Raw genomic sequence first — 16,599 nt, 5'->3', positions numbered from 1 at the left:
CAAGGAGGGCAAAGCCACATGCCCACTGAGCCCTTAAGCTGCTCTGATTAGGAACATTGTCTCCTTCTGTCTGGAAAGCACAGAGCCCACCTTGAGCCCTACGTAGATAACGAATGTCTTTGTCTCAAGTGCTAGGTGGGTCAGTGCCAATCCCAGACCCCTTCCTAACTCTGTGCCTTTGGTTTGTTCCCTTAGATCTGGGTAACTCTCTTGCGCCCTGGAATCCGCCCCCTCCTGGATCTTCGTGGGAATGCGAGGTGGCGGGAGGCCCCGAACGATTGCGAACTGTCCCGAAAGCAACAACTAAACACGCCAAAGGCGAGGACAGCACGGAGCCAACACCCTGGGTTCATCTTGGTTTCCTTTTATTTTCCTTCTGGGCAGTTGCACAGTTTTCAGGGACTTGCTGCAACACCAGAGAAACACACACACACACACACACACACACACACACACACACACACACACACACACACACACACTTTTCTGCTCAGACTGAGGGACCAAAAGAGGTGCAATGGCTCCACCTGCTGGCTACTGTTCAGATCTCACCAGTAGCTGTAACTCCAATGACAGCAAGGACCACGGTGGAAAACCGATATTTTCATGGAGGATGGGGAGAAGATTCTGTCTAAGGAACAGCTTTATTCATCAACACCCTGACTGGACTCCTGCCGTCCATCCATACAGTTATGTCAGCTGTTCTGATCTGAACCCCTGGCGCCATGGCTTGGCAATACGGATGGTGGATTGAGTAGCTAGCAATGCATCAGGTATCTGTGTTTAAGGCAAGGTGAAACTGACCAGAGGAGGGTAGGTAGGATCTCAATTGACTATTTCCTTCTTTAATTTTATCCACATCTTTATTTGAACTAGTGTGTCCCTTGTCAGTGTAGATAAGTGCCAATCCGAAAGGACATTTCATGGGGCACGGGGGCAAAATATTCTGCACTTAATGAATTCAGCACTGGTGGGAGGAATACACTCTGTCAGCTGGCTGGCAGTGAGAGCTGGCTGCTTCTTGCCTCTGGTAAACGGCCACAGCACCCCATTCACCCCTGAGGCGTAGCCAGAAGTTGCACTGTTGCCAGCTCTTGCGACTTTATCACAAGGCTCACGACATCTGGTTAGTTTCTTAAAGCGCCAGCTTCTGGAATCAAGAGACTGCAGGAAAATCTCAGCTTTCATGCCTAAAAAGGGAAGTGTTTAGCTCTGCTGATTTCAGAGAAAAGCCTGAAAACTAGGGCTGTCAAGGGATTCAAAAGATAAATCGCAATTAACCGCGCGATTAAGCGTGCTGTTTACAATAAGAGAACACCATTTATTTAAATATTTTGGATGTTTTCTACATTTTCAAATATATTGATTTCAATTACAACACAGAATAGAAAGTGTACAGTGCTCACTTTGTATTTCTTTTTGATTGCTATTTGCACTATAAAAAACAACAAAAAAGTATTTTTCAATTCATCTAATACAAGTACTGTAGTGCAATCTCTTTATCATGAAAGTTAAACTTACAAATGTAGAATTATGTACAAAAATGCCTGCATTCAAAAATAAAACAATGTAAAACTTCAGAGCCTACAAGTCCACTCAGTCCTATTTCTTGTTCAGCCAATTGCTAAGACAAATAGGTTTGTTTACATTTGCAGGAGACAATGTTGCCCGCTTCTTGTTTACAATGTCACCTGAAAGTGAGAACAGGCGTTCGCATGGTAAGATATTTATGTGCCAGATGCAGTAAAGATTCATATGTACCTTCATGCTTCGACCACCATTTCAGAGGACATATGTCCATGCTGATGACAGGTTCTGCTCAATAACAATCCAAAGCACTGTGGACTGACACATATTCATTTACATATCTGAGTCAGATGCTGCCAACAGAAGGTTGATTTTCTTTTCTGATGGTTCGGGTTCTGTAGTTTCCGCATTGGAGTGTTGCTCTTTTAAGAATTCTGAAAGCATGCGCCACACCTCGTCCCTCTCAGATTTTGGAAGGCACTTCAGATTTTTAAACCTTGGGTCAAGTGCTGTAGCTATCTTTAGAAATCTCACATTGGTACCTTCTTTGCGTTTTGTCAAATCTGCTGTGAAAGTGTTTTTAAAACGAACAATATGTGCTGGGTCATCATCTGACACTGCTAGAACATGAAGCATATGGCAGAATGTGGATAAAACAGACATATAATTCTCCCTCCAAGGAGTTCAGTCACAAATGTAATTAATGCATTATTTTTTTAACGAGTATCGTCTACATGGAAGCATGTCCTCTGGAACGGTGGCCGAAGTATGAAGGGGCATATGAATGTTTAGCTCATCTGGCATGTAAATACCTTGCAATGCCATGTAGAAAAGTGCCATGCAACCACCTGTTCTCACTGTCAGGTGATGTAAATAAGAAGTGGGCAGCATTATCTCCCATAAATGTAAACAAACTTGTTTGTCTTAGCGATTGGCTGAACAAGAAGTAGGACTGAGTGGACTTGGAGGCTCTAAAGTTTTACGTTGTTTTGCTTTTGAGTGCAGTTATGTAACAAAAAAATCTACATTTGTAGGTTACACTTTCACGATAGAGATTGCACAACAGTACTTGTATGAGCTGAACTGAAAAATACTATTTCTTTAATTTATAATTTTTACAGTGCAAGTATCTGTAATAAAAAATGATAATATAAAGCGTGCACTGTACACTTTGTATTCTGTGTTGCAATTAAAATCAATATATTTGAAAATGTAAAAAAACATCCACACATATTTAATACATTTCAATTGGTATTCTATTGTTTAACAGTGTGATTAAAACTGCGATTAATTGTTTTGAGTTAATCGCATGAGTTAACTGCGATTAATCGACAGCCCTACTGAAAACACAAAGGGAGTTTATCCCAAAGGCTCTGAAACCAGGTGACAAAGAAACACAGCCACAAGTGTATTATTGAGTATTTTTAAATCTCGTGATTTGTAAGCCAGTCTCATGATTTTGGGGGGCTGCCTCATGCTTTGTAAAAGTTTGAGCTTGGTAATAGTGACTCTTTCGTCTCCAGCAATGTAGAGCTGATTTAAATACGATAATGAATGTTATTGTATAAGTGCCTGAATCTAAAGGGACCCAGCTCAGTCTCTCCATACAAGGACAACATTGTTTTCCAAAGACCAAGGAAATGCCAAACAAAGCGAACCCCCCAACCCTGCCTATGGTATAACGTTACATATCAGAAAGTCAAGGCAACTGAGTGTTGTGTCTTCAGGTTACACTGCTGGGCCTTTCCCACGATAGGGGCATGTGAGAGAGACTTTTGATGCTTAAGAACGGTGCTGGATGGTCAATCATGAAGTCGGCCTATATGTCCTGGGTCAACATGGCCGGTGTTTCTTTCCCTCTGCTGATAAGCGTGGGTGCCCTCGAGTGGGGAAAAGGCATGGCTGTCCGCAACCTGGCCCTCTCTACACATGGAGTTGCTCCTAATGAAGTGTTCCTGATTCACTCCATATATGGACACTCTTATTCCAGAACAAACGTGCCTGGAAGGGGTAAGCCGGAATCCAGGCACGCTCACTGTTGCACAAGGGAGGAAAGCGTCTGAAGAGTCTTCTGATGCCTTTTGTAACCCTTGCTACATCCTCATCTCCAAGGCTGCATCTGCACTAGCAAACCTGGGCGCCGGCATTCCTCCTGGCAGTAGCAGCAGTGGAGACAGGATGCTTGATCTGGAATAAGAGCGTCTACACACGGACCTAATCAGGAATAACTTCATGTGTAGTCAAGCCCTTAGCGCCAGCTGCAGTGGGGATGTCTCTGATGTGGACACTTGTACACACAGAGCTGGCGCTAGGGCCGTCCACTGCAGTCCCAGTGAGGGTGAGATGAGGATGGGCGCGTGACTTTGTGCCCCATGGTGGGCTGCAGATGCAGCTTTGCTATTGCTGAGACAGAGTCTGATCTCTAAGGGCCAGATCCTCAAAGGTGTGGAGACAGTTCACTCCCTTGGAGGAGCTGAGCCTAAGTGTCCAGGCCTTTAATTGATTGTCTAGCTCCTAACTCCTGCACCATGTACAAAAGGAGCTAATGAACTGGGGTCTGATTGGCAGAGGTGCTGAATACCTGGTCTCCCAGTGACTTCAGGGGGCGCTGCTGCCACTTCGAGCCTTGCAGGCATTTGCTACTTAGGGCTTCAGGAGTTTAGCCAGCGAGCATCAAATCCGCTGTCAACATGGGCCAGGCCAACCCTCTTCCTTGGCTCGTGCCTGCAGCCTCAAGAAGCACATTGCTGTCTTACTGGAATCCTAGGTCCCCAGAACCCCAAACTCAGAGCAAGTTCAGAACCCCATGGGGACGTTCTAGCCCATCTCTGGTGGAATGGGCAAGCAGAGGGGTGTCGGAGGCTGGGGAAGCAGGAGAATTGGAAAGCATGGCGCGGTGCAAACCTAGAAGCCACATTCCCCATTGGATGGAGACAGGAGACCTGGGTTGCTTTCTTGGTGGGGCTGCTTCCTCTCTCGCTGCCTGAGCATCCCTGTCTGTACAAGGGGGACGGTAATACTCACCCACCTTAGTAAGGGGCTTTGGAAAGCACCAGAGCAATGATGCTGGGAAATGAAATGCTGGTGATGTGCTTGGAACAGCCGGGCTCATGTCAGGGGAGAGTTAAGTGGCTTCATAAAACCAGAGGCCATAAGGCCCTAGCACCTAGCCCAGCCTACTTAGTGCAGAATTTCTCCTGCAGGCAGGGGCTGGTCCCCAGCAACGGGGACTTTCTGAAGAGATCAGAGCTGATTTAACAGGACATTTCCAGGAGGGCTTCTGAGGCTCCTCTCTCTAGAAGACGTCCTCCTCCCTGTCTTCGTCTCGCTGTTGCCTAAGGGAGGAAAGAGTGTGAAGAGTCTCCTGGTGCCTCTTGAAGCATGGCCAGGTCCTCTTCACTACGGCTGCGTGTGCTCTAGCAAACTGGGGAGCCGGAATTCCACCCCGAATTCCAGGCATTTTTACCACAGGCTCACACGTCCCTTTCTAGAATTCTCCATTGCTGGCCATCGTTCTATGAAGATGGGAGGTTTCTCGACAAGATCTGTTCCAGGAATTATCCCGGGGCAGGTCCGTAGCCTGTGCTACAAGAGGACGTCAGACCAGATGATCATAGTGACCCCTTCCGGCCTCAAAATCTATGAAACAGGCTCCTTCCATAGGCCCTAACCTACTGCATCAAACCACACCAACATGCCTCCTTCCGCCCAACAACCCCCTGCCCTATGCCCTGCCCAGCTCCTCTGCCTCCCCTGTTTTCCAGGCAAAGAGCCTTTTGCTCTCAATGCCATGTGCCAGCACCAAGTCTGCCTTGTCAGCCTTTAGGCCCTCCAGCCGCAACCTTGAGTTCCCACGGCTCCTTTGCACGCTACCGCTACACACAGCTGGTGCTGTCAGGGCGGGTTTGGTTTTAATATCCTCTTTCTCTGGGACTGAGACGCTTTGGCACTAAATTCCCCCGGGAGTGCGTTTCTACTACGGCAGCAAACCATCCAACCCAAGGGTTTAGAAAGGAAAAGCCGATGGAACCTTAAGTCCTCCGGCCCATGTGGAGGTGCTGTTGTAACAATATGGGATACTGTGAACGCTACAAATCATGCATCACCTGCTTAAAAGACCCCGTCAAGCAGTTGAGGCCTGAAATTCGACCTGCCTTTAATCCAGTAGGGAAATAGCTCTGCATTCAAAATTGCCACAGGGATTGGGGTGCGGGGTTGTAATTGTTCACCAAGTCACTGAATCATTGTTTATACAGGACCTACAATATTTACTCTGCTGCTGCGGTGCAGCCAGCAATGTGCAAGGCAGCTAACAAAGGCAAAGTCTGATCCTGCTACTGAGCGTAGTGCTGATACGGGCTACGTTGGGGCCTTCCCACAAGCACTGGGGAAGAGCTAGGATGTACTTACACTGGCCCAGGGCAAGGGCTGAAGTGTGACTCAGATAGTCAATGTTTGCTCCCTGTTTACTCCAGGGGTAAAGTATCTGTGCCAGTCCTTTAGCTGGCACAGCAGACTTCCCCCTCCATGCCCGCTGTGCATTGGCCAGTGCCTTGCAAAGGGCAGGGTCAGCTCTGTCCACTCCCACCCTTGCCCGTCCAATCTCTGCTCACCTGCATGGGCAGGGGAGTAGTGGCCTCACTCCCACCGCTGTCTCTGCACCAGTGATGCAGGTAGCCCATGCAGGGGTGTAAGGAGGTACCCCCCCCCACCATGGATGTAGCCCATGTGGTAGTCAGAGCGCTGGCCAGCAATCAGTGCTGTTCAGTAGGATTGGGCCCCACATCAGCAGTGCAGGCCAATGCAGAGTTTAACAAGGAAGTAGGTGACGCGGTTTCCACGTTAATTTCAGAGCCTGTGAAAACCCTGAAAGAAAATCAGGGCTTCCTACCTGGCAAGGGGCCTCGTCCTGCCACTTGGCCTGGAGCCCCCCGCTGGGTCAGGTCCCTAGTTGGGAGCCACGTTTCTCAGCGACAGAGAACAAGGAAGAAACTCTTTGGAAACGAACCATTAACAACAGTGCTAGGCTGCTCTGAATGTTGTTCTAAACAGACGCCGGGCTCAGCCATTGGCTGCCAGGCTGCGGGGGGGCGAAGAGGGGGGAATACCTGCAGGCGTTTGCATCCTGTGACCCAGGAGCCGTCCACAGGCCCAGATCTGCACAGGGTGTGGATAAGCAGAGACATTAGCCATTCCTGAGTTGCCTGGGAACAAAGAGACCAAAGGAAGGAGGGACACATGGAGCTTTGCCTGTCATTATCCCTCCGGAAATGACCCCGGCAGCCCCTCGCACTCCCATCTCCTTCCCTTTGATCCCTTTCCATTTGGGGAGGAATCTGTCCGGAAAAACCCAGCTTGTTTGAAACAATTCCCATTTTGAAATCAAAGGATTGTCACTCCTAGACAACCCCAGCAGGCATGGACCAGTGACAGCTCTTCCAGCCAGTGCACCAGCCAGGGCCCTCTGCCTGCTGCTCCGCTCACGGGCTCTCCCCCGCCATGGGGCTCGGGCAACAAGGAGAGGGGTCTGGAGCTGTGCAGGTGGGACAGATTGTGTGGAGCTTCCAGGGCGGTGGCCAGCAGCTCCCAGCACAGAGGAGTTGCTCAGCGCGCTAGTCACACAGATCTGAATCCTACCCGGGCCAGAGGCTGGGAGACACCGATGTCTGCCTAGATCTGCTCCTTGCTCCGGAGCAAAACTGGCTCCTATTAAAAACTGCAGCTGACCCAGATTGCCCAGGAAACCACTCTGGGTCCTGCCGCAACTCATCTCCTGGCCCTCGCCCAGGGCAAGCGGAGCGAGCTGTCCCTCTGAGCCGCCTGGTCCCAGGCTCTCAGCAACGGCACGACGTGGTTCCCCTAGTGTCGCGTCCGTCTCCTCCAGCGGGCGCTGATCACTGTGTCAGGGTTATTGCGCCGCAGAGGATGGGGGGCACCTGAAGCTAGATGGGGAGGGAGGGCCTACTTCTGAACACCCATCGACCTTGGAGGATCTGGGCCAGGGTGCTTAGTGCAGGGGGCATGGGGAATGGGCATGGCAGTGCCAGGGCATGGCGGGAGCAGACAGCCGGGCTGGGACAATATCTTGCTGGAGAAAAAGAGGCCTTGGCAGTAACAAACAGTGAGGCGGCTGGACACAGCCAGACCCTGCGGTTCGCTCTGGCTCCCAGCCTGTGCTGCCACGTGTCACCGCACAGGGTCTCTCTAAGTCCTGGCCTGTGTCACAAGCCACAGGGCCCCTCCTTGGGCCTTCACCGCTTCCCGCTCCCCCTTCCCCGGCAAGGCAGGGAACTGGCTGCTCCTACCCCGGGAAGTTTAAAACCTTTCAGGCAACAATTTTGAGTCAAAACAGCTGTTTTCTAAAGAAAAAAAAAAAAGAAAAGAAATAGTGACTGGCTCTGTGGGTGAGATCCCACCTCCCCGCTGACCCTGGGGAAGTCAGCCAAGCCAGCGATGCTCCGAACGCGACGGGAAGCCTCTGGACGAGTCTCCCACCGAGCCAGCAGGGGCAGCAATGACCACATCTCAGCCCCACTGGCCTTTCTGTGGCGCTTTTGATTTATTAATTTCAACCTGCTCCCCACCCTATCCTGAGTTACCTGTCAAGCGCACTTAGGCCAAGCTCCTCAGAGGTCTTTGAGTGCCTAACTCCCATTGGTTTTAATATGAGACAGGCACTTAAATAGCTTTGATGGTCTGGCACGTCTGTTCCATTGAGGGAAGCATCCCTAATCACACACTTCACTTCACGCACGTCCCATTGAAGCACACCATGAGAGTGAAACACGTGCTGAGTTGTGGTCTTAGGTGCATGCTCACCCTTACGCCCCATAGATGTCAACGAGGAAACTAACGTGCTTCGAGTTCAGCTTTAGTTTAAAGTTTTGCTTAGCTGCTGCTACCAATCTGGGCCTGAGACAGGGAGTGCGCCCTTTCTCTTCTCCCCCAGATGGAAGCTCCTTTGAGGACTGGCCGGTCCATCCAGTGCAGAAGGGGATGCAAACTGGTTATCTCACACGGTGGAGTTGCTGACAGAAGATAAAGACTGCACCAAGATCTAACACAAAAAGCCCTGTAGACTTGGGTAAACTGCACGGACAAGGTCTGCGCTTCTATTCCCTGCTTAAGAAACAAACTAAAGCCTGGATGAAATATAATTCCAGGTTTCAGTGTAGACTTGTAAAAGAAAAGCACCGATCCTCCTCCTGGATTGTCACCTGTGTGGGTATTTATTCAAGAAAGAAAAAAACCTGTTATTTAAAATTTGGTAGAAAGAAATTCCACTTCCTAACCCCCCCTTCCTGCCCTCCCCCCTCTTTTTAAACTTGAAGGATATAGGCACTGGTGCTTTGAGATCTTTTTTGAGTTGGTTTGTTTTTATAAGACCATATTTGTAATGTGAAATGGGGATTTGTTTTCTATTCTGTAATTATAAAAGTCAGAGAAGTTTCATCCAATGGCTGTTTTGGTTTTGTGTATTTTCATTTTTTGTGCAGTTGAATTGATTAAAAAGTGGTGGTTTTTTTGCTTTTTTTTTTTTCCTTTAAGAAAATGCTGCATTCTCGCACTGCTGAGTCTGAGATCTGATCAACACTTTAAAATTAGATTGGTTCAACTATGTTGCTGAGGGCTGTGAAAAATGTCAAACCGTGAGCGGCACAGTTAGGTCAACCTAACCCACGATGCAGACATGGCGAGGCTAAAGGAAGAATTTATCCATCGACTTAGCTACCGCCGCTCAGAAAGGTGGATTAACTACAACAATGGACAACCCCTGACTGCAGTTCCATAGCATTAGTATAGACATGGGCTTTTAACCAAGGACTCATCCATCTTTTTGTCCCATGTAACTGAGTGTTTTTTTTTAAAGTGACCACAAAGAGGCTGGTAATCACGGCCTGGAATGCCGAGCTGCCCTAGCCAATCTATAGCCTTTCCTCCTCAAGTGCCAGCGAAGGTAATTTTCTCCCTGTACAATTCACATTTGAATCATTCCCCCTCGCGAAACAAACAGCAGCTTCCCCAGAAATCAGTGCTGGCAACCCCCAGAGCTGCATTCACAACACATTTGAGAAATGACAACTTAAGGCGCTCTAAGGACATGGCCCCGATCTGCAAATCACGTGCACACGTGCTTAGCTTTAAGCACATTGAATAGCCCCATGAAAATCAGCGTTAAAACTAGCCCCATAAAGTCACATACTTGAATGCTTTGCCGGGTGAACGCTTGGCTATGCAAGTGTCTGTCTGAGTCAGAATTAGAGCTGGGAGATATTTTTCAACTGAAACTTTTTTTCTGGTGAAAAGTGAAGATTCAACAATGCCAAAGCATTTTGTGAATTGTTCCTTGCACGGGAAAAAATCAAAACATTTCATTTTAACATTTTCATAACAAAATGTTTGGCTATTTTGGCTCAAAATGACTTTTTCTTTGGAAATTTCCTTAAATATCATTTTTTTAAAAATTCAAAAATATTTTACAATGCTCAAAATTTAAACAGTTTTTTTAAAAACTTTTTGATTGGCCAAATTTTTTTTAATTTGTTTTCAGTCTGATCTGAAACAATTCCCCCCCCCCCCTGCAACTTTTCAGAGTTGTCAATGATCCAAAAAATCATTTATTCCCCCAGCTCTAACCAGGATGTTGGATGTCTACAGCTGAAAGCTTCATGAACAAACACAAATTCCTGCAGAGTTTACACTAATTGCAGGGAATTTGACCTGGCCTTTTCTCTAGCTCTTTTCTCCAAAATGTAGTGACTCATTAATAAGAGTAATAAGAAATAAGCGCATGCATAGCAGAGGATGGTTACGATAATAAATGTAAGCAAAGTCTGAATGAGCTCCCCCCTGACATCTAGTGGTGAGCTGTGGAAAAGGACTTCAGGAGTTTATCTCGTTTGCATGGGCACACCCACCCTGCCTTGATACTCAGCATGATGGAATTTCTTGCCCAAACGATCACTTGTGGCTCGTGCTGGATCCCCACTCTCCTTGTTATTGGGGCAGGAGTATTAAAGGGTTGCTATCTTTGTTGCGTGAATCAAGGGCAGCGGAACTGTACCTGGCATACCCCGATGGAGGGACTCACCCTCAACTGAATGGCACTCGCTAGGCAGGGGACATGGGTTCCAAAGCCCAATAAATAGAGAGAGGGTGGGGATAGATATTGGGGTTCTGCTTAAAACTGAGCTGTGTTAAGTGGTGGGCCCCAAAGACTTCTTGGTGAGTGAGTGAGTGAGTGAGTGGGCGGGTGGCTGGCTGGCGGAGAGCTGTGGTAAGTGGCCAGCTGGGTGGCTGGCAGAGAGGCATGGGAAGCGGCCAGCAGGGCAGCTGGTGGAGAGGAATGGCTAGCAAGGTAGCTGGTGGAGAGGTGCGGCAAGTAGCCAGCAGGGTGGCTGGCAGAGAGGGCCAGAGCAGAGCCCCACAGAGAGGTGCAGAAATTGGCTGGCGGGGTGGCAAGTGAGTGCCCGAGCAGTGCAGCGTGTAAGGTGCCTCCTTACCCCGGCTTCCACCCAGGATGGGAAGTGAACTCTGCAGATGCACCTCTGGAGTCTGGGACTGCACTGACCAAGGACAGCGGCTGTGAGTGGGGTGCAGAGAAGGGACGGGCGTGTTAAAGGGACTTTGGGGTTGCTGGTCTTAAGAACCTGAGGAGGAAAGGACACCACCCAACTTACTTGGGGGTGGGTCTTTTGCTCAGCGTTTATGTTTATGAACCTAGTTGTGGTGTTTTCCCAAATTAATGCTGAGTTACTCCCCTCCTTTTTAAAATTTTTTTTGCTACACTCAGACACTGTGCTAGCAAAAGGAGAAGTATTGCCTCTTAAAGGCGCCCAGGCGGTGGTGTGTAATTGTCCCCGGTCACTGGGTGGGGGCTCGAGTCGGTTTTGCATTGTATTGATACTGAACCCTAGATATTGAACCCGGCCCTTGTTTCTGTCAACGCTGACTGGCAGAAGGGTTACATAATAAATGTCAATGGAAATTAAGAACCTAAATAGCTTTGAGGATCTGGGACTAGGATGCTATTGTATTAAGTGCTGTACAAACACTGTTTTGGAAGGGGGAGGAGGGGAACTAAGGAAATTCCCAGACAAAAAACTTACTTACAAGAGCTAAGATTGCAACGCCATATCGATATCCACTCAATGTGCAGTGGCTGTCAGAAAAGCAAACAGAATGTTGGGAATCATTAGGAAAGGGATAGATAATAAGACAGAAAATATCATATTGCCTCTATATAAATCCATGGTACGCCCACACCTTGAATACTGTGTGCAGATGTGATCACCCCATCTCAAAAAATATATATTGGAATTGAAAACGGTTCAGAAAAGGGCAACAAAAATTATTAGGGATATGGAACGGCTGCCGTATGAGGAGAGATTTAAAAGACTGGGACTTTTCAGCTTGTAAAAGAGACAGCTAAGAGGAGATATGATTGAGGTCTATAAAATCATGACTGATGTGGAGAAAGTGAATAAGGAAGTGTTATTTACTCCTTCTCAGAACACAAGAACTAGGGGTCACCAAATGAAATTAATAGACAGCAGGTTTAAACCAAACAAAAGGAAGTATTTTTTCATACAATGCACAGACAACCTGTGGAACTCCTTGCCTGAGGAGGTTGTGAAGGCTAGGACTATAACAGGGTTTAAAAGAGAACTAGATAAATTCATGGAGGTTAAGTCCCTTCATAGAATCATAGAATATCAGGGTTAGAAGGGACCTCAGGAGGTCATCTAGTCCAACCCCCTGCTCAAAGCAGGACCAATCCCTAGAAAGATTTTTACCCCAGATCCCTAACTGGCCCCCTCAAGGATTGAACTCACAACCCTGGGTTTAGCAGGCCAATGCTCAAACCACTGAGCTATCTCCCCCCCCCCCCAATAACTGTTAATGGCTATTAGCCAGGCTGGGTAAGGAATGGTGTCCCTAGCCTCTGTTTGTCAGAGGATGGAGATGGATGGCAGGAGAGAGATCACTTGAACATTACCTGTTAGGTTCACTCCCTCTGGGGCACCTGGCATTGGCCACTGTTGGCAGACAGGATGCTGGGCTGGATGGACCCTTGGTCTGACCCAGTATGGCCATTCTTATGTTTTTATGGATAGGTCCATCAATGGCTATTAGCCAGGATGGGCAGGGATGGTGTCCCTTGCCTCTGTTTCCCAAAAGCTGGGAATGAGCGACAGGGGATGGATCACTTATTGATTACCTGTTCTGTTCATTCCCTCTGTGGCATCTGGCATTGGCCACTGTCAGAAGACAGGATACTGGGCTAGATGGACCTTTGGTCTGACCCAGTCTGGCCGTTCTTATGTTCTTATATATTAGGACAAAATCCTTGTTAGAACATCATCATTATAGAAAGAAAATCCACATGCTTGACAACGATTCCATTCTGAGTTCCGGGTTACGTTTAAATGATTAAGTTCCAGGTGAAGTATTCATTTTTAATTAAGAAATTTATTCAACGTAAAAAACAAAACCCAGAATTAATGTTCCACAAGCAAAACGAAAAGGGATTTTCAGAAGTATCGGGTCTGTGTTTGCCATTTTAACTCTTCACAAGGTGTTGTGTGCAGGAGTTTTATTTTGACAGTGTCCCTCTCTCTAACAAAATAGCTTAGCCACACTGGGGAATATTATTTGAAATCTCCTGTAGTTCCAAACTTCAGGGGAAGCTTCATTCATGGAATTAAAGCAAGGTATGAAATTAAGCGAGATGGTGACGTGTCTTCCTGTGTGTTTGTACAGTGCCTAACACAAAGCGACCCAGATCCTGATCAGAAGGTCTTGGCTATACTGTAATAGCAGCCCTGCCATGCAGAGCAGAGCAGAGATGAAACTAGCACCCCAAGTGCTGTAGCCTAGTTGCGCTATATGTTCACATGCTCTCATAACCTGAGCAATATAGGGCTCTGCAACCCCATGGGTGGAAGACCACCCAGACACACTATGTGCAGCTGACACCTCAGTGTGGGTTACTTTTCCTCCTCTGAGTCAGTAATGAACCAATGTCCCCGTATAGAGCAAGGAGAGGTGCAGCTCGTCCAGATGAGATACAAAATAAAGGTCCTGATTACTTAGGCTTACCATATTTTGAGTGTCCAAAAAGAGGACACTCCACAGGGTCCTGGCCTTGCCCCCAGCCCCGCCCACGCCCCTGCCCCAACTCCACCCCTTCCCCAAAGTCCCCGCCCCAACTCCGCCCCCTCCCCTGCTTCCCGCGAACATTTGATTCACGGGAAGCCTGAAGCAGGCAGCAGGTAAGGGGCGGGGGGGGGAGGAGGCGCGGCCCAGTCTGCCCCCCCCCAGACCCGGCCCAGCACCACCGGCCCCAGCCCGGCCCCCGGCCCAGCACCCCCGGCCCCGCACCGCTGGGCCCGGCCTGGCCCCGCACCCCGGGCCAGCCTCCGGCCGAGCTCCCCCGGCCCCGGCCGAGCGCCCCTGGCCCAGCACCGCCGGCCCCGGCCCGGCTCCGGCCCAGCACCTCCCTATTTTCCCGGACATGTTCGGCTTTTTGGGATTTCCCCCCGGACGGGGATTTGAGTCCCAAAAAGCCGGACATGTCCAGGAAAATCCGGACGTATGGTAACCCTATGCTTACTTGGGGTTGTTGCAGAACTGTCCTGGCAAATTCCAGCTCCAGGAATGATATTCTGCCTCCCTGCGTTCCCACTGCAGTTGCTTTGGAATACGGTATTCGTCACTTCCTGCCCTACCGCGCTGGGTCCTGGGCGTGTTCAAAACCTTTCAGTAAGACTCTGAGGTTTAATTAATTATTGTTTGCAAAGGACGTCAGTTGCAAGGCCAGACTGTAGAGGCATGCTGAGTGCTGCTACTGAAAATACAGCTGCCATCAGTCACTCAGCGGTAGCTCACAAATTGCCTGCAATACACTCAAAACCGATTGGGAGGAGAGAGGATGTTTGGCAGGCTCGCTCTTTGTTCATTTGTCACTTACCTCCAGAGTTCCCGGTTCCATTTCCAGAGGCCAAGTTCAGCACCAGACCACACTGTGGGACCATAGCAAAGGAGACAAGCACAATTAACACGTATGGAAATGTACAAGGATGTATTTCATAATGACGTGGTTTTATATTTACATGAAGCCCTACTGGTCACATCAGAGGATTGAGGGCCGGTCCCCTGGATTCTATTCCTGCTGTATGCCCCTTGCTTTATTCATGTCCCGCACACAGAGAAGTTAGATAAAAACACACATATTCCTTTTGGAATGTTGCAAGGTAACTTGACTTTATTTCTTAGCACACGAACCCAAAACAGAGAGACAAAGCAGGCTGCTCCCTAAAACAGACAGGCACAACTCCCCCGACCTTTCTCTAGGCTGACTGCTGCTACCCCAGATTGCACGCTTCCCTACAGAGACCCCTAGCCTGGAAGCAGAAAAGACCCCTGAAATTTAAAGTGACAGTTTGCAATTTTAACACAGTTTTCAATACATCACAATACCGGGCAAATTATTTCAAACTTGCTCATTCTCCTTTCATTTACACCATCAGGAGCAATGCCACCAAAGTCAACAGATTTAGTATAAAACTGGTGTGAGACCAGAATCAGGCTCGATTTGTGCTTCAGTTTCCCCATCTGTAAAATGGGGATATTAGTGCCTACTTCCTGGATTGTTGTAATAAATGTTCATAAAGTGATCTGAGATCCTTAATTGAAACATGATATTTAAATGAGAAATATTCTTAATTATACTATGGCTCTCACAGCAGAGGAAGAGATAATTATGGTTCCATTACAAACCTTGCTCCCATCCCCAACACATTTAGAAGAAAAATACATCTTTTTTTGCCTGAGTGTTTGTATCTTTATTGTTGATGTAGCTATTATTATTTTTTTAAATACAAGATTTGAAGCAAATGATGGGCACTGATCCAGCTGGTTAACATTTTTTTCATTTAAACTTTTCTTTTCTTTTGTTTTGTAACAAAAAATGTGTCTTCGTTTGTTTTGGCTGAGATTTTCCAATTTTTTTGCCAACCCCTCCCCCACAATATTTTGGGGGGGGTTGTTATTATTTCCCTCCCTTTTCTCTTCCTTTTCCAGTTGAAAGAACACTGTTTAAAAGGGAAAGCAATGGAAAAAATAAAAAGCAGGGCTGTCGATTAATCGCAATTAAGTCATGCGATTAATTCAAAACAATTAATTGTAATTAAAAAAATAATCATGATTAATCGCACTGTTAAACAATAGAATACCAACTGAAATGTATTAAATATTTTTGGATGTTTTTCTACATTTTCAAATATATTGATTTCAATTACAACACAGAATACAAAGTGTACAGTGCTCACTTGATATTACTTTTGATTACAAATATTTGCACTGTAAAAAACAAAAGAAATAGTATTTTTCAATTCACCTCATACAAGTACTGTAGTACAATCTCTTTATCATGAAAGTGCAACTTACAAATGTCATTTTTTTGGTTACATAACTGCACTCAAAAACAAAACAATGTAAAACTTCAGAGCCTATAGGTCCACTCAGTCCTACTTCTTGTTTAGCCAATTGCTAAAAGAAACAAGTTTGTTTACATTTACAGGAGATAATGCTGACCGCTTCTTATTTACAATGTCATCAGAAAGTGAGAACAGGCGGTTGCATGGCACTGTTGTATCTGGCATCGCAAGGTATTTACGTGCCAGATGCACTAAAGATTCATATGCTTCTACATGCTTTATCCATCGTTCCAGAGGACATGCGTCCATGCTAATGACGGTCATTGAAAAAATTATGCATTAATTAAATTTGTGATTGAACTCCTTGGGGAAGAAATGTATGTCTCCTGCCCTGTTTTGCCCGCATTCTCTCATATATTTCATGTTATGGCAGTCTCGGATGATGACCCAGCACATGTTCGTTTTAAGAACACTTTCACTGCAAATTTGACAAAACGCAAAGAAAGTACTAATGTGAGATTTCAAAAAATAGCTATAGCACTTGACCCAAGGTTTAAGAATCTGAAGTGTCTTCCAAAATCTGAGAGGGACGAGGTGTGGAGCTTGCTTTCAGAAGTCTCAAAAGAACAAC

At 47.1% G+C, this 16,599-nt stretch overlaps 1 protein-coding gene and 1 long non-coding RNA gene across 2 annotated transcripts in view; one reads left to right on the top strand and one right to left on the bottom strand.

The window, feature by feature from the left end:
* NKAIN1 (sodium/potassium transporting ATPase interacting 1) overlaps positions 1 to 9,049 on the top strand; it is a 217,277-nt gene extending 208,228 nt beyond the window's left edge. The window contains exon 7 of the mRNA XM_008168921.4: positions 196 to 9,049. Within this exon, the coding sequence (XP_008167143.1) occupies positions 196 to 205 (10 nt within the window). The 3' untranslated portion in view covers positions 206 to 9,049. The remainder of the gene's footprint in view (positions 1 to 195) is intronic.
* LOC122172726 (uncharacterized) lies at positions 8,661 to 14,242 on the bottom strand. Its single transcript, XR_006173260.2, has 3 exons — positions 14,144 to 14,242; positions 11,641 to 11,689; positions 8,661 to 8,744 (listed from the first exon to the last, which is right to left on the bottom strand). It is a non-coding gene; the product is annotated as an uncharacterized LOC122172726 (long non-coding RNA).
* Positions 14,243 to 16,599: the final 2,357 nt, after the last annotated feature.

Source organism: Chrysemys picta, chromosome 23 (genome assembly GCF_011386835.1).
Source record: "Chrysemys picta bellii isolate R12L10 chromosome 23, ASM1138683v2, whole genome shotgun sequence".
Taxonomy (NCBI): domain Eukaryota; kingdom Metazoa; phylum Chordata; order Testudines; family Emydidae; genus Chrysemys; species Chrysemys picta.
This window is presented reverse-complemented; position numbering and strand designations above follow the sequence as displayed.